Below are 18,010 nucleotides of genomic sequence, written 5' to 3' on the forward strand. Positions count from 1 at the left end.
TTTGGATTTTAAAGAAAAAGAAAAAATGGTCCCAAACAAAAATGCCTAGACGACAGTTATGCTCTCCCAAATATCGCCTAAACAGAGCCCCCACAGTCCATGCTCTACACTCTGTTGCTGGTAATCGGTAACGGTCACTTTTCCGGTTAATTACTCTTCTCCTTTAAGAAGCAATAGAAAGTTACTGCTTCTCCTCGCAAAATCCACTTGATATGTGAAGCAGTTTTATAATTTTGGTTTCAGTAATGGTGGCTGCGGTTTCTCCTACAATAAACCCCAAAAAGACACCGGCGACGGCAGCAGCAGCTGCGCAAAACCACAACCTAACAAGGCCTCCTCTGTTACCATCGGACCCCGACAATGCTCTCGCTCCTCGCCGCCCAAAATCTCGCGAAGTTACTTCTCGGTACATGTCTTCTTCTTCTTCTTCCACAGCGAAGCGCTCCTCATCGCCGTCGATTCCGCGACCAACGGGTATGATGACCCCTATGCCCTCCGCTTCTTCCACAATCAAACGGTCGCAATCTGCAGAACGGAGGAGGCCTACTACACCGCGTTCTATAGATTTGAGGATGGGGAATGGTATTGTTGCGGAATTGTCTAATGCGCAGAAAATGTTGATTACTTCTACGAGAAGTTTGTCTGTCTCGTTTCAGGGAGAGTCATTCTCCCTTCAAGTAAGTAAAGCCAAACCTGCTCCATCGCCTATTACCTCAAGGAAAGGTACGCCAGAGAGGAGGAAAACGACGCCAATGCCGGTGAGAGGAGCGGATCAGGTGGAGAATTCAAGGCCCGTAGAGCACCAGCGGTGGCCAGGGAGATTGCGGCAACCAAATTCGCTGAATGGAAGTTTGGATTGCACTGATGATAGGAAGAGATTAACTGTATCCGGAGTGGACATGAATGTTATCAGGGCATTGCAGAGCTCCATGGTGGATAATAGGTCCTCAGTTGAGAGCAGATTGAGCTCTGATTCCAGCAGTTTTGATACAGAGAAGCACATTGATACTAACGGATCCGACGCACTGTGTGATCCTCCTGTAGTTTCTGATACCGAGAGTGTGTACTCTGGGAGTACTTCTGAAGGTATAAGTAATGTTGGTGGCAGCGGACAATCACAACGGGGACCACGTGGAATAATGGTACCTGCGCGTTTCTGGCAAGAGACTAACAGATTCCGGCGCCAGCCAGAACCTGGCTCCCCAGTCTCCAAGACCATCGGATTGGAAGCACCTCAACCTACTAAACTTACCTCACCCAAGAAACTCATTGATAGCCCAGTATCATCCCCAAAAGGAGTTGTGAATGCTAGGGGACAGTCGTCTCCTATTCGTGGCGGAGCATTACGGCCTGCTTCGGCTGGTAAGATTGGGGCACTGTCACCAATGCGGGGAGTGAGCCCATCAAGGATAAGAAATGCTGCCGGAGCTGTGGTGAATAGCAATTTAAGCAATTTGAATAATACACCTTCAATTTTGAGCTTTGCTGCTGATATTCGGAGAGGCAAGGGTGGGGAGCATCGGATAGTTGAGGTGCATTTGTTGAGGATTTTATATAATCGATTGTTGCAATGGCGTTTTGTGAATGCCAGAGCTGATACTGCCTTGTCAGCCCAGAGGTTGAATGCAGAGGTATGGTTATTGCTTGCTGGACTTAAAGCTCATTGTTGTCTGCAAACTTCTTTATATTTTCTCCGTTGCAACCCTCTTCTTTTCTGACCTATCACAGCTGATGCGTAGAATTATGATTTGTCATTTTATAACTTTGTGTTATTTTATGGAAACCCTTAATAATTGTATTACTTCTTTTGACCTGTTCAGTTTTGGTATTCTTCGTTGACTTGAATAGTTCAATTGATGAAGGCAGAAGTTTCTTTTGTTACTTAAAAGGTAGAATTTAACAAGTTTTTGAATGACAAAATCCAATAGAATGCACTTCTTGTGCTATTTCATGTTACAAGTGCAAATAAGTAGTGGCAGCAACATAAAAGCAAGCCTTAACATTTTCGTTACTCCTTCTGACTTGTTCAGTTTTGGCGTTTTTCTGTTGACTTAAATTGTTCAATTGATGGGGTAATTAACTGAAGGCAGAAGTTGCTTTTTTGGCTTAAACGGAAGAATTGGACAAGTTTATGAATGACTACTAGAAGACACACTCCAATAGAATGCACTTCTTGTGCTATTTTCATGGTACAAGTGCAATTAAGTAGTGTCAGCAACATGAAAACAATGATGGGCATTTTTATTTATTTATGGTTGATCAAAATGAACTAATGAACTTCTAGCTAGCCTGTAGACAGGATGATTAACATGAAAGATGGAGTGCTCCTTACAATAGAAAGGAAATGGGGAAAAAGACTTAGACAATTATATCTTTGAGCAAGTCAGGTACGGGTGGTATTGATCATATTACATATTTAAGTTGTGTCATAGCTCATTGCAGTGTTTGTATATTATATTGCAAAATGCTTTTCAAATGAATACATATTAAGAGAGTTTATTAGAATTAAGAATGCAGTCAGTTAATGAGCATAACAATAAAAACTACTAAGCCTTAATCACAAACTGTTTGGGGTCTGTTATATGGATCCTTTGCTATCATCATTTTTATTGGACGTTTGGAGTCCAAATTAATTTTTAAGACCTGTAATTTATAAATTCTTTGATACTACTTCCCTAACGGGCATAATTACATTAAATAAAGTCATTGAATCCATGATTTATATCCCTTATAATAAATCAACAGAACCAGTTCAAAACAGAGTGGGCAATAATGATCTAGCCTTAAAGAGTGCTAAGAGGATGTGAGTCTCTTATCTTTGAGTTAGAGAGTTTTTTGCCTCTAAATATACTCCCTTCGATTGATTTCTGCTTTGCATGCAATTTAAGGGAAATAAAATTGTACATGATTGGAGTTTTTAAAGGATATAGATTAAAGAAAGAGTGAGACTGGTGACTGCAAATTGGTATGGACCTGGTAGAAAAAGAATCTGTCCTTTTGTAGTGTTAACAACGGTTATGTCCTGTATTTTACAGGCAACTGCCATTGCTATTACATAAGCTGTTTACTGCAGAAAATTTTGACCGTTGCATCCTAGCTACCTTCAGAATCCATCACGTAGGGGCTCTTGTGTAAAATTATGGTCTATGTTGTTTATTCTCTAAACAGCCAACTCGAGGAAAATCTAAAGAGTGATTTTACATTGAGTAATTTTGAGATTGGAAGGCAGTGAAGGCACACAGATGAATACAATAATGATATTGCAGATACTGCCATATATAGGGGCGGAGGTGTCATATTTTGGGATTGATGCTAACAATATGTAGTGTTATCCATTTCTACTTTTATGTACATTTGATTGTTACAGTGGTAGAGATTTATATTTCTCCTAGCTTCTCCAACCTTTGACAATTTAAGTTATGTGGATCTTCTGGAAAAATTAGTTTGAATAATGTTCTTGGAGAAGAAATGTGGATGTGTTATTTATTCTTATTTTACTAATTAAGGAATTTAGCAGCCAGAATACACTATGATAGTAACTTAGGAGATTTTTTCTTGGTAGGGGTTTTGTCAATCAATGTGATCCTAGAGTTGAACTAAAATCCTGAAGCGTGACTAGTTATTTGTATAAGAGTTGCTAATATTTTGTCATGTGTTTAATATCAATATACTCTAATGAAAATTTCAACATGATTATGGAACTGACGATTGTATATTATTTATTAACTGTAATTGGTTTGGTTGATGATACTTATCATTGACAAGATAAACACTGTCTTGCTCTGAAATAAGGATGTGGGAAATATTTCTTTTTACACTATTTGATGATATGGAATACTGATTTTGAATTTTCTCTTATTCTGATGTTTTCAAGGTTTTCCACTATGGTTTCTTGATGAAAATAACAATGGGTTCTTGTGTGTAGATAAATGTTGAAATAGCACCTCCTACTTCATTATGTCTAGCTTTAGGTTGGAGTATGTTCAAATCAGAGTGCATTCAATGCGTAGGTATTTAAGTATGTTGAGATAATATTAATACCTAGAGCTGTCCATTTCTGTAGATAGAAGTGAGAGCCTGTGTTATAGTTGAAATGCTAGAACTGTCCGTTTGTGTGTTCAATGCACATGAATTTTAAATCCTGATAGTAGTAGCACAAAGAGCTGCCCTTTTGTGGAAATACAAGTGATTTCTTATGTCATATGGTTGAAATGCTTTGTCGCTTGTTTATTTTGGTTAACACTTCTGTTATCTTATTTAAATATTATTCTCGCCATCAGAGGAGCCTGTATAATGCACACATAACAACCTCAAAACTGCGTGAATCTGTCAAAGCAAAAAGAATGGAGTTACAATGTCTGAAGCAAAATTTGAAGCTAATTTCCATCCTCAAGGGGCAGGTAACATTGCTTATTTTTGGTACATGCATGGTTGTGCATAAAGAGAGTTATGTGCTGCTGCTTTCTCTTTGGCTTTATAATAACATTTGATGACTGCAGATGATATATTTGGAAGAATTTGCACTTATAGACCTGGATTTTTCCCGTTCTTTCTCTGGGGCTATTGAAGCTTTGCGAGCTAGCACCCTTCGTCTACCTGTTGTTGGTGGAGCAAGGGTATGAACCGTTTTAACTTTTACTTGGTTCTGACCACACTGGCATTGGGAGGAATAATTTCTTATTTGTTCACTATTTGTACAGGCAGATATCCAAAATGTGAAGGATTCAATCTGTTCAGCGGTTGATGTGATGCAGGCAATGGCATCCTCAATATGCATATTGTTATCAAAGGTGATCTTTTCTCCACGCCAGCCATAAAATGGGACTAATAATTTCTCATTTTCCAATCATAACAGTTAGAACCTAGAAATGCCGCAATGTTCAATGGGACCTGTTTGAAGTAGGACAAACTGAATAAATTCAGACAATACTCTCGAACAAGCTCACAATAATTTTGACTGGTCCAAATCAATAACTCTGTAATTGTGGGTATACATGCAAATGAGTGTTGTCCGAGTTTAAAGCCAGAGTCCTGTGATTAATCTTAATGAAATTTTGCTAAATGCAGTAACAAGAGATAGAAGATTATTATTCCCACAGGGATGCACTCATTTCTTTAAGGGATTTTGAATTGTACATCTCTGATGTAGTCTTATTCTCCTTTTTTTTTTTTGTGGGAATCAATTAGTACACATTTTCATGCATTGGGCTTTACCTCACTAAAACTGAAGTACTTGTATTTAATAACATGTCTAAAAGAATCTACTATTGATAGGTTGGGGAAGTAAACTCTCTGGTGGCTGAACTTGCTAATGTAGCTGGAAAGGAGCGTGCTTTGCTTGATCAGTGCAAGGATCTGTTGTCAATAATTGCAGCCATGCAGGTATTCTTGTGTTTGGTTTTCCTTTTTCAAAGCATCTTGAAGCACAAAAGCATGATAGCTCACGCAATTTTTTTGTTAAATGAAAAATATCTTTATGGTCAGGTGAAGCAATGTAGCCTTAGAACGCATTTTATACAACTAAAACGTGTACCTTCCAGCCTAACAACAAAAGTGTAAAGCTCATGTCACTTTGACAGCCAACCCTAAATGCTAACATCAAACCAGATCTTGTTTTTTCTCCTCGGATTGGATTCAAGGAGCCAGGTGTAATAACAGAGGTAAGTGTAAAATCAATCGGTCGGTTGCTTGTAAAAGCAGAAAATAGCACACCTGGCCAGTTGTCTAAAAAAGGGTGATAATATTATATGCATAGATAGCATGGAGTTGTCATTCTCAATATTCTGATTAGATTGTGTAGATTGTAAATATGTTGCAATGATATTCCAATTTCCCTCCTATTCAATAGCTCTTGATGAAGGTCTCTCTCGCCAATGTCACCCTTTTTTTCAGTCAAGTGCCAATTTTACTTTTATGGTTGTATTTATGAGTCGATGCATTTATCAAGGCAAAGTTTGTCTTTATCTGCAACCTGCTTACCCCCATTAAATAAAGATTGAAATCAATCTATCTTGAATTGGTGAATTGCAAAATTCAGTATTCCTCTTTATGCACGCCATATGTTTAAATGAAAGATATATGTCTTGCCTTGAATTAGGTGGTGAAATCATAGATAATTTGTTTTTAATTAGCATGAAAATGGGTAAGATTATGTACACTTGAATAGATAATAGATTCGTGAATTCATTATATACATTTTAATTAATTGTAATAAATATTTAATATAGTGATAATTAAAGAGAAGTGTTAAATATACCCGAAAAGAATTCTTATGTATTGGGTAGTTGTTGCGCTTATCTCCCTCCTCTAGGCTACATGGTCTTACTCATCTTTTTACATTTTTCTTGTTCTTTGTTTTTTTTCTTCTGTTCAAAGTGTTTTGTGCAATATCTCTATGCTTTGCTGCGGTATCGTCTTCCTCTCCACTGTATTTATTCCGTCAACTTCACAGGAACGTTTTCCTTTTTAGCTCTGAAATAAGTTTTAAGCAGTCTGTTCTTTTTTCGTTTGATCTTTATAAAAAGAAACATTACATAAGTAACAGGGAGTCAGAGACAGAGTAAGGGCAGGTGCTTTGAAGGGACCCCATAGCCATAGGGCAAAAGAAACCCATCAGCTCCCACTCCTAGCAATCTATCTTGGTTGAGGCTGAGTAAAGTTTATTCTCATGTGAGTACTAGCTTTATATTCATTGATTATGCATAATTGTATGAACACATTCTCTTCTTTTCAATTACATCTATCTCTATGTATAAGCAATTGTTAAAAGTGAGTTCTTATACTATCGCCAACTTTCCTTAGCTTCACCATCAATCTTCTAGACACATCAAACCTACTAATCTCTTTTGATAAGGAAAATTTACATGATACAATGCGCTTATGTAGAATAACAGTTTCTTAAAATTTTTCTCAAACAATTTATAAAGAGGATGTTTGGTTTACCATTTTTTTTCTACCTGCTAGTTGATCAGCTTTTAAATAATCAATTTAAATGTTTGATAATCTTCTTAAAAGAATAACTGATAGCTTATAAGTGATCTATCAGTTGCTTTTTTTTATCGACTTTAATTTTAGAGTTTTTTTTTTTAATCTAATTGTTGATGAGATTTTATTTTTTATTTTGACCATATTATTTTTTAGCATTTATTAATTATAAAATTTTTATGTAAAATAAATATAAATATTATAAAAATAATAATGTTTTATTTTTATATGATAAAAATGCAGACATGCATAAAAAATAAATTTTATTTTATTAATAATCATGATATATATATATATATATATATATATATATATATATATATATATATATATAACTTTATTTGTCATCTGCTATTAGCTGTATTTACGAGTTAAATCAAATAAATGCACAGATTAAACGGAGTCCAACCTAGAGTGATACAATGGAAATCTGATTCTAATAATTAGAAAGTCACTGCAGCTCACCATCGTTTCCCAGATAAATGGGTATAATATAGTCCAACTATTAAATTAGTTTGAAGGTCCAATCAAATTGCCACTCTTGAGGGATTGCTAAGGAATTCTATTCCAAATGCAACGAAGATTCCTTTCCAGCCCAACACATGATCCTTTTATTTCCCTTTCGAAAAGTGTCGCTGTGTATAAGAAGAATGGTGATCCAGTGAAGGTGATGTGGGCTCCACAGCATATGCCATAAGACGCGGCGACTCGAATGGATTGGAATAATAAGACTAATTCGCCTTTAAACTCTTTCAATCATGTCCTTTTCACACAAGTTTTTAGATCTTTGAAAGACATTTTTCTTATGTGTTGATGTCGTGGAACCCACTTCCAACGGCGGAGGACTATGGAGGAGGAGGAGGCTGACGTGCACCGCACCCATTTTTTCTTTTTATAAAAAGATTTTCTTTACAAAGTCTAGTTTTGGGACCCACCCTGCTTCACTGTTGCAATTCCATGCCAAGTACGCAAATCCATCATCTGCTTGGTTACAGTGAGACCATTGGTCAATTTTCATATGACTTCCATGAAAATATCATATTCTTTGTGCATATTCCCCAATTTTTAATCAATTGCTTCCATTACTTTTCATAATTTGTGATGATATGGGTTTAGTTTTAGGGAAAATAAAAAGCCAAAAAAAAAAAAATCATCATTAGCCAAGGCTCCAGCTTGACCCAAAAAATCTTTTAAAGATTACTGACGAATATTTCAAGATGCAGTTTTATAAAATTTATTGATAATTGAAATTATCAACGGATTACATGGATTGTTATGAATTTTATTGATGATTTTCACCCATAAATTTTTAAGTCCATTGATAATTATTAAATGGAATTTGAAATTTATTAGTAAATTGATGCAAATTTTTTTTTTAAAAAAAAAAACAAATATTACAATTCGTTTATGAACGAATTTCAAAATTCATTAGCTAATTTTAACATTAATATTTTTTACTTATTAAGTAATCAATATATTTTTAAAGTTGGTTGATAGTCATTTGGTAATTACTTCAGTAGATTTTTATTAGTGGATTGCGGTCTCTTCTGTGGGATTAATAATAATTATTTCTTAAATTGCTACTTAGTCTATTTAATCAATGTAGTTTACTAAAAGAAAATGCTTCTTAGTCTATTTAATCAATGTAGTTTACTAATCAATAATCATACAATTTAATTGAATGGAAAAGTTATTATTTAGTACCTATACTATAGCAAAATTAATTAATTTATCCATATATTTTTTAAAAATTAAAAAATTATTGCAATTTTGAAAATTCAACAAAAAAATTCATCCTGTTAAATGTTACCGGTAATATATATAATAAGAGGTGAAAGAAAAACTAACATTGAACAACCATTTTATTCTTCATCACCTTGTGTTCCAATCAATTCAATAAGAAATAATACGATATAGTTAGGATTGTAAGTTGCAATTTCCAAGAACACCAATTCATAGTAGTTAGAGCGTGTCAAAATTATAGGTCTCTCAATCTATAAACTTAATTGAGATGGGAATATGTAATTAGGTTTTTATTTTTTAACTAAACTGATTAAATTAAATCAGTTTAAATTCATCTTAATATAAAATTAAATTGAAATAATTTTGAAGTTATCAGTATTCTTCTACACCATATAAAACCGATTTTGATTGATTCCATGGTTCGATTTTGAAGAGCAGGAGCATTAGCATAAAGGATTCAAAAAACTCAATTTCCCTATTTTCTTTTAAATCTCAATTCTCGAAAATTAAATAACTCAAGTTTTATTTTAATATTTTATATTTGAGATGGCTTGATGGCAAAGCAGCGGAACTGAGATTTTGAGGCAGCAAAAAATAACGACTAATCTTCACCGGAAATACACGTAGCTCGCTTTCAAAACCTTGCCGGTATTAAATCCCGGCTTCATTTTTATATAGAAACAAAAAGGTTACGCAGCTACTACGGCGATTACTCGCAGTACAAACTATAAAACCCTCTCTCTTTCTTTCCCTTGTTCTATTCAAACGAAGAGCTTCAGAAGTTTCTTCCTATCTCCATCATTGCTCGTAACTGTTGTCGTCTCCGATGACTCTTCGGTGTAAAATGACGCCGCACCTCTGCTTCTCTTCACTCTCCCAGCTCTCCCTGTCACAAGCTTTGGCGTGAGAGAGTCATTGAGAACGGACGCTTGATTCTCCCTCCCGATATTACCGTACGGCTTTGATTGAGTCCACATGTTGCTTAACTCGCATGCCTCCGCAGAGAAACTGTCAGTTAACTCATCGTAATTTGGCGCCAAGACTCCGGCGAAAATTCCCGATAAAGGCAGTAGAATTCCACCGGATAGAACCGTCTCCACCGCCGCGTGGCACACGTGCCAGTTACCGCTCCACAATAGTCCTACCGCTCCGTTAACCGGATTCACCGTTCGTCCACAGGCCTCAAACAGCAGTGATTGAAACAAAGCTACAATCAAAAACATTCCATCAATATCTAACAAATATCAATTTCTAACAAATATCAATTCAAATTTAGAGTTTTATACACGTGTACGAGTACCTGGCCGTTGGGATTCCGGTACAGCGGAGATGAGAGACATGAGATCGCTACGGCCGAAAAATTTGGCTAGAAACAAGGTGGCGTTGCCTTGTGCTTCGGGTGAACTGATCCAGTGTAGGCACGACCTCAGTATACAAGTCTCACTGCAACCCTTTCGCAGAACTCGGCATCCGTTGCAGCTCATATCCACCGTTGATCACAGGTTGACCTCCAAGTAAAAGGTCAACAAAAATCTGGGGATTTTGATATACGATCGTTACAAAGGGACGGAGATTTCTTGAGAGGTAAGGAAGCGGGGAGAGAGAGAGAAGGGCATGAGAGTGAGCTATGGGGAGTGGTAATAATAACGCAAAAGAAAAGGAGAAGGGTTGGTTTGGTTGATGGGTTAAGTTAAAGTAACTATGATTGAGTTAGATGCTTGTTGAGATTAACGGTGGGATTTTCATTTCGGCGTATGGTGGGGTCAGGGCTTTTTGTTTGTGTAGGCGAATAACCTCCAAACTCTGGGCGAGCGGCTCCGTGCTTTCGCGTCGGTTGTTCAGCCACGTACGTGAGCACCGTTGGATTTTAGTTTATTGATCAATGGCATTGCGCTTTAATTTCTCTGTGTACTTTTTAATTCATGTACGGGTACGAAGTACGAAGTCTAGCCGCCCCATAGAAGTGGAAAGGGACACAGCAATTTATTTTTTTAATTTTTTGGGGGCGTGTTACGTGAAAATTGATTAAATATAATGATTTATTATTAATTATGTAAAAATTAATTAATGTTATGTAACAATATATAATATTATATTAAAAATAATGTGATATCACATAAAAATATAATAAATTTTTTTATTATATTTGACAGGGCGCATAAAATCATACATAATAACTTAAATAAAAAAACTAACATATACAATAAGTTAAATATAAAAAATCTGCATAAATTCAAATTAAAATTAAAAACTAAAAATCAAACTAAAATAATTAAATTAAATTGAGAAAACGAACAATCACAACCAATAGTGCATTAGCCTTCTCAATTACGTAAGAGATCATTGGTGTCGCTTAATAAAAATATTATTAATGTAAATAAATAATAAATAATAAATACTCTTATTTAATGAATTTTTATCGTATAACAGTGTGATTGTTAAAAATTAAATTATTTTTAAATTTTAAAATTAGCATGCCTATTAAATTTTACCATTTATATAAATTATTATCATATTGAGTAATTAAAAGTTCACAACATTATAAATTCAACTCATTTGTATTCAGATTTTCTTTGAAATTTAAAGGTTTTAAGTTTGAATCTCAATCAAAAATAATTATAATAAAAAATTCAATATTTTTAACGAAAAAATAAAATTTTAATAACATTACAATTAAATAATAAAAAATAAATTATTTTTGCAAAACAAACAAAGCTCAATCTTCAGAAACTATAATTTTTTTCCTTTTTTGTTATTTAATTTTTTAAAAAATATCATTATTAGCATAGCAATGAAAAGGTTGAATTAAGCCAAAACTAGTTTAGGTTTAAAAAAAAGAAAAGAATAGTAGCTGAAGCCAAGAAGAGTAAATTTGCTAATCGTAACGTGGTTTACTATAATACAAGATTCTCGGCTCACTTCACTTAATAGTTAAAAATATATTACTTACCTTCAAGAAATGTAATTTGGAGTTTCTATATTAAAAAATTACTTATAATTAAAATAAATAATATTTAATTAAAATTAAAAAATTAATAAACTGAATTAATTTAAGAATTTAATTCAATTTTATATTTATTTTAATTTGATATAATTAAATTTTTTTAAAATGAAAATTTAGAATTTAATTTAATTTTATATTTATTTTAATTTAATATAATTATTTTTTTTAAATCAGAATTAAAAAATAAAATTAAAATTTTTTAAATTTAATTAAATGTATTTAACCCGACTAAGCTCATTCGACTAAACTGTGAGCGCATATAATTAAGATATTATTTAGATATCATAATAAAAATGATAAGGGACTAGAGGAATATTTTCAAATGCTAAGCCCAAGACTTGGGTGTTGATGATGAGGCATTCACGTGCAAATTAATCCAATATAACAACTTGTATATAACTATGAACTCTGTGCTCCCCACGTGATGATAACAGCATCTATTTTTAGCCAAACTTGATTTCTGGCTTTTTTTATTTTTAATTTAATTCAAAAGTTAAAAAGCTGGATTTCTTATTTTTAGGTTAATTGATTTTAAATTGAAATTTTTATGTCAATTTTGGAAGAAAAAAAAAAAAAAGTGAACTAAATTAAGCATAGAAATGAAATTAAATATTAAGCCCAATTAAATTAAAAATATTAACAACGTGAGCGAGGAGAATAAGAAGGTTGGTCTTAAACATGAAGTTCCATGTCATATGGCCCAAACTTATGTTTGGGCTTTGAGGCCCAAAACGACAAATTAACTTTGTTTTGTTGTTTGAGAGGTTAATTTGTAATTGCCTTTCCCAGCTGGGAAGGAAAGGGATTACAACTCTGCTCGACAATAGCAGAGTTGTACACTAAAATTAGGGAAAATTTATTATTTAATTTTTATATTATAAAAAAATTATTAATTTTAAAAAATATATTAAAATGTATAAAAAAATTCTAAAAGATATATTAATTTAGTAATTTCATTAAGTTTCAGAATTAAATATTTTACCATTTAGTTTATTTAGTTTGAAAAAATTTAATAATTAATCTTTTATATTCTGGTATAGATTTTTTTTATTCTATTAATTCATTTTCTTTATGTTTGTAGAGAATAAGTTTGTTTAAGAAAATAGAGATTACTCTTTTTTTTTTTTATGTTTTTTCCTTTGAAATTCAAAGTTTAAGGCCTAAGATTAGTTTGTCGAAAATTTTGTGTTATAATCTCTAATTTAAAGTTTATTAAATCATTTCCTTCTAAAAATACCTCTATAAAATTTCATTAGTTTAGATGTTTGATATATTAAGAATTTAATTTAATTGTTTATTAAGTTTATTTCAAATGACAAAAATAAATTATTATGCACTTGTATAATGTAAATTTTATTTCTCTAATATAATATTATTTAATGATTATTATACTTTGAACTATCAGATCTACGACAGCTAAAATTAAAGAGGTTTAAAATAATTTAAACCGGTGTATATTGCGTTGGATAGATAAAATTATGATCAATTCATACTTGATTCTACGGGTTGAATAAGATTTGAATGAATTCAGAGCAATTAGAATCGACTAACCGGAAAAAATATAGCCATTTGAGGATCAATATGTAAAGGTTATGAATAGATTATCCGCGTGAAAATGATAAATAAATAGTAGGACTATAAGAGTACACTTGAAAAGATAAAGGGATGAAAATAAAAAGAAAAAAAGAGAAAAATAAAGACTAAATTGATCAAGACGCACCGAATTTCATACCTATATTTTTTATCGCAATACATTATTATTTATATTTTAAAAAGATTTCAAGAAAAAAAATAATATTACTTTTAAAAAATAAATTTTGAACTAATTTTAAAAAATAAATTTTGAAAAAAAATAATATTAATTTTAAAAAAAATCCTAAATTTTGCTTAAATGTATCTAATCTCACACTTTAATTTTTTAGAAACTAAAATTAAATCAATCTTTTATTTAAATAACAAATTGAACTAATTGAAGACAATATTAGACTTTGAAAATAAAGCAAATGAATTAATTTATACACTCGATTTTCTAAATTTAATTAAATTACAAAAGTTAAAAATTGAAGACTTGTAACTTTTTAAGTAAAAAACTGGAAATTAATTTATGCATTTAATGAAACAAAATGAAAAAAAAAAAAGAAAAAGGAAAAGAGAGGGAGACGCGTTCGCATAAAAGTCAATAGCGTAGAATGATGCAACGAAACTGAGAAGAAGGTTGGTGGGAAGAGATGTATGCATAGGAGTTGGAATTAGTTGGCTCAAACTCAGATTTTACCTACATGCTACTTGCTGTCTCAAAAAGTGTTTGGCCGACTGATTTCCTTAACCTTTCACTAAAGCTACAATGAATTCTACCTAAATTTAATTCTCAACCACCCCGTCGGCCCGTCCCAGTCCATAAGCCAAACCCACAGACTCACAAGACAATAAATTTAGCTAATATTGAATCTATACTTTTATTTCAAAATTTAGCTTATTATATCCAATTAAAAAGTACAATAACAGATCAAAATTTAAAAAAAAGGCATAAATATTAAATCGTTATTATCTAATTGTCCGAAGATCTTTAATAGGGTTGGCAATTGGCGAATTCTGAATACAGCAAGTCCCGCGTTAGTTTGCCGACCAACTAATAATTCAGTTGGCCTACCAAATTGTTCTCTTTTAATCCCCGAATTTTCTGCTTTAGATTACCAAATGGCCCAACTCCAAAATCCCACGTAAACAATTTTATACACCCTCCATCTGCTTGATGGAACGAACAGATGCTGCCACGGCAGCTGCCTTAAACCAAAGTGGGACCATGCATCTAGTTGATTTTTCGATTAATACTTAAATAATTTAATATTTATTTCAATAATGGGGCTTTGCTTAATTAGCTATATAGTCTAATCTGTTGGATTAAAGATATTTTATTTAATTTTGAAATCACGAGTTCAATTTCTATATCGATTACCTTGAATGCTTTAGAAACCATTTGGCAATTTAAAAAAAAAAAAAAAAAAAAAAACATCATGTGGTGCATTCTGCTGGAAAGCATTCACACGCTTCTTGTAGAAAACTCTACATGTGGCGATTGCTCATATCTGGTGTGAAATGGAAACATAAAACTGGGTTGCCGATTGCGAGCCAAACAGCTCCCCCAAAAAAAGAGAATTTGATTTGAATTGGTCATATTACATCGTTGATTCTTCCTTTGAAGATTTTATGCTTTCTCATTGCATAAATGAAAATAATAATAAGTAACCCACTGGAATAAAAAGAAACACCAGCATACCATGATTTTCATGCCGGAGAAAAAGAAGAAGAAGAAGAACACTTAGTTAAGTAAGGCCACCTGTCGTCCTAATCACTTTCATCAGGAATAAGGTGGCAATGACCAAGACCTTTCTTTCCTTCTTTCTTAGTTCTTATCCATAACACGCACCCAAACATCTCCTTGTTATCATCCTTCCTCCACTTGCTTATCACTTATTATTATTATTTATTAAAAGAATGGTTTTAATTGTCCTCACTATGGACTGTAGTGTTATGACTCAGACTCATTGCCCTGAGTCGCCTTCACCGAGTCTCCAGCGAACATTGCCTCTGCAACGCACCCCTGAATGCCTACGTTAAGCTCACCACAGTTGACTGCGGCGCATTTTAGACCCAGTCGCCTAATACTCGATTTTTTTTTTTCACCAATTTGGTTTATGGGATTTAATAATTTAATAACTAACAATTGACAAATTTACCCAGAACATATATAATACAATTTTTAAAAAATTAATTAAATTGAATGGAATATCTAGTCTTACAACTGAGCAACTGATACAGAGAACAGACAAATCAACTCCTATGTACACAAATTTTAAATTGGGTAAGGAAAAAAACTACAAATTTAATTAATCTCGCCTAGATTCATGTTCTTCCTAAAAATAAAACTGAGCAAGTCCTGATCTTTTCCTATTGATCTCGAGCGACTTCGATTTTAGGTGGCACCAAGAGACGAGGCTTTTTCGCCGGCAGTGGACTGATAGCCTCATCGTTACCAGAGATAAAGAAATCAGCGGCGAACTCAGGTAAGGCTGGGACGTTAAGGTCAAAGCCACGGTGGCTCTGGCTGAGGCTGTGTGAGTTGGTTGACCCGACACCTTCAGAAGTTGAAGTTACCATTCTCTTTTCAGCCCCTCCTGCTCCTCCTTCGTAGTGACACCTCTTGTGTCCGCCCAAAGCTTGTCCAGTTGGGAAAGACTTATGGCAGATGGAGCACTCGTGAAGCTTACCGCTTCCGTTAGATAAAGAGCCGGTGACCGAGCTAGTTGTGGTGGTTGAAGTTGATTGGTCGACATCACTTCCTGCGAGTTTCCGGTGACTTGCCTTGTGACCGCCTAACGCTTGGTAAGAAGAAAAGGCCTTGTTGCAGACACTACACTTGTAGGTAAGTTTCTCCTCTGAATTCGTGGAAGCCTGAAGCTGAGGAGATGGAGTAGGAGAGGAGTGGCGGTGAAAGACGGTGGAAGCAGAAGTTGAGGCGGTGGTACCACGAGCAAGCATAACAAGGCAAAGAGCGAGATACTCTTCCTCGGTGGGTTGGTGGTGAGAACGCTTGGAGCGCTTGCGCTTGGCCCATGGCTCACGGAGATAGTGAAGACTGGTGGAATTCTCAAATTGGAAAGATGGGGTTGCAGTGGTTGGAGAGTTGAGTGCTTCTATTGCCATCTCAATGGTTGTGAAGATCTTCTGTTCGATCTTAAGTCAGAAAGAGAATGAAGAACTGGAGACGTAGGTGAGAAGAGAGGAATGAAGAATAGTGTGAGAGTTGATGAGTAGACTGAGGAGTTGAGATGGGTTTATAAAGGAGAAGAGCGGAGAACTGAGAAGGAAGTTGCCTGATAAGTGGCAGGAAAATAAGAGGAATTAAAAAAATTAAAAAATAAATAAATATTTTAATAAAAAAACGAGTAGATTCGAAAGAATTAAAAAAACAAAAAAATGGAGAAGTGGAGCACGTTTAGAAATGGGGAGATATCGTTGGTGGGCAGCTTTGAGTTATCGGTGGGCGAGGGATGAGTGAGTCGGTCAACGAGTGGAGAGAGAATCGGAGTGGCGTGCATTGTACTGGTGGGGTCCAATGAGTGAAGTGAAGACTGGGACTGATTCTTCCAAAGTTGATAGTCAAAAGCCCCAACGCGGTAGTATAAAAGAGGATCCACTTTGTAACAGCCGGCAGACAAACAGACTTTTCCCAGCCGACGTTTCGGTAGAGAAACATTTGATTTAGCGGAATTAAATTTAATCAAAATTTGAATTAATCCAAGTTTGTTAATTTTTAAAATATTAAATATTTTCACTTGATTGTAATCACATTAATTAAAATAAAATTTTAGATTATTAATTAATTAATATAAATATAAATATATAATGATAATAATCTATAAATATCCTATTTTAAAAAAAAATAATCTATAAATATAATTCGTTCGCATAAATTAAAAATTAAAAATTTAATATTATTGCACTCTCGGGCTTATCCTGATGGTAAGTGCATCCGGTTAAACCTGATAGATCTCAGGTTCGAATCCCATCCCCATTTCAAAAAAAAAAAAATTTAATATTATTAATAAAATTATAAAAATAATATTTTATTAATACAATTATAGTTGATATATTAATAACTACAAATATTCAGTTATTTTGATGAGTTATTAAATTAAAGGTAGTGAAATAAATTAAATATCCCTCTATCAAAATAGCTTAAATTTATCAATTCAATTTGAATGCACAGCTCTATGTTTTGGTTATAAGAAGTAAGACTTATAAGTAGATCACATCACGCTTAAGTTTAAAACTTAAATTAAGATTATAGATTGGTCTGTTATAAAATTAAATTAAATTAAATTGATATTAACAGAATTTAATTAAAATTAATTAAAATTAAACTTATTAAAATCAAACCTGAAGATTTGATTTTGATATGAAATTGACCCTGCCGATTGCAGTTTGTTTCAATTAATCCACTTCTGAATCAATCTCAATTTTTTTTCTGTTGGACCAATTTGATTCTGATTTCAAACCTAACTCGTTTATTATTATTTTATAATTTTTTTATTTCATTTAAGTGTATTTTATCAATTTTTATTAAGTATTAATATTACCCATACCTCGTATATCTAGTAAATGCTTTTTAATGGAGGTTCATTTACTTTTAATAATGACGTGAATATAACTTAACTATTTCTTTTTTAGCCCGATCAATATTGCAATATAAAATTATTAGTTGTTATGAACTATGAC

General features: G+C 33.3%; 3 protein-coding genes across 4 annotated transcripts; 1 reads left to right on the top strand and 2 right to left on the bottom strand.

Moving 5' to 3' along the window:
• LOC110616283 (QWRF motif-containing protein 2) lies at positions 1-5,903 on the top strand. 2 transcript variants are annotated; one of them, XM_021758660.2, is made up of 7 exons: positions 1-127; positions 244-1,631; positions 4,281-4,400; positions 4,500-4,616; positions 4,701-4,790; positions 5,275-5,382; positions 5,485-5,903. In XM_021758660.2, exons 1-7 carry the CDS (start codon positions 100-102, stop codon positions 5,557-5,559), a joined length of 1,926 nt encoding a protein of 641 aa, XP_021614352.1. In that variant the 5' UTR covers positions 1-99; the 3' UTR covers positions 5,560-5,903. The 2 variants fall into 2 exon arrangements, with proteins under 2 accessions (XP_021614352.1, XP_021614351.1); XM_021758659.2 differs by having other exon boundaries at positions 27-120.
• Positions 5,904-9,334: 3,431 nt separating this feature from the next.
• Positions 9,335-10,364, bottom strand: LOC110616050 (LOB domain-containing protein 38). The gene is made up of 2 exons (XM_021758357.2): positions 10,028-10,364; positions 9,335-9,934 (listed from the first exon to the last, which is right to left on the bottom strand). Exons 1-2 carry the CDS (start codon positions 10,209-10,211, stop codon positions 9,489-9,491), a joined length of 630 nt encoding a protein of 209 aa, XP_021614049.1. The 5' UTR covers positions 10,212-10,364; the 3' UTR covers positions 9,335-9,488.
• Positions 10,365-15,480: 5,116 nt separating this feature from the next.
• On the bottom strand, positions 15,481-16,550 carry LOC110614331 (zinc finger protein ZAT10). The gene has a single exon (XM_021755843.2). The coding sequence runs from the start codon at positions 16,433-16,435 to the stop codon at positions 15,680-15,682; it is 756 nt and encodes a 251-aa protein (XP_021611535.1). The 5' UTR covers positions 16,436-16,550; the 3' UTR covers positions 15,481-15,679.
• Between the last annotated feature and the right edge of the window lie 1,460 nt (positions 16,551-18,010).

Source organism: Manihot esculenta, chromosome 5 (assembly GCF_001659605.2).
Source record: "Manihot esculenta cultivar AM560-2 chromosome 5, M.esculenta_v8, whole genome shotgun sequence".
Lineage (NCBI taxonomy): Eukaryota > Viridiplantae > Streptophyta > Magnoliopsida > Malpighiales > Euphorbiaceae > Manihot > Manihot esculenta.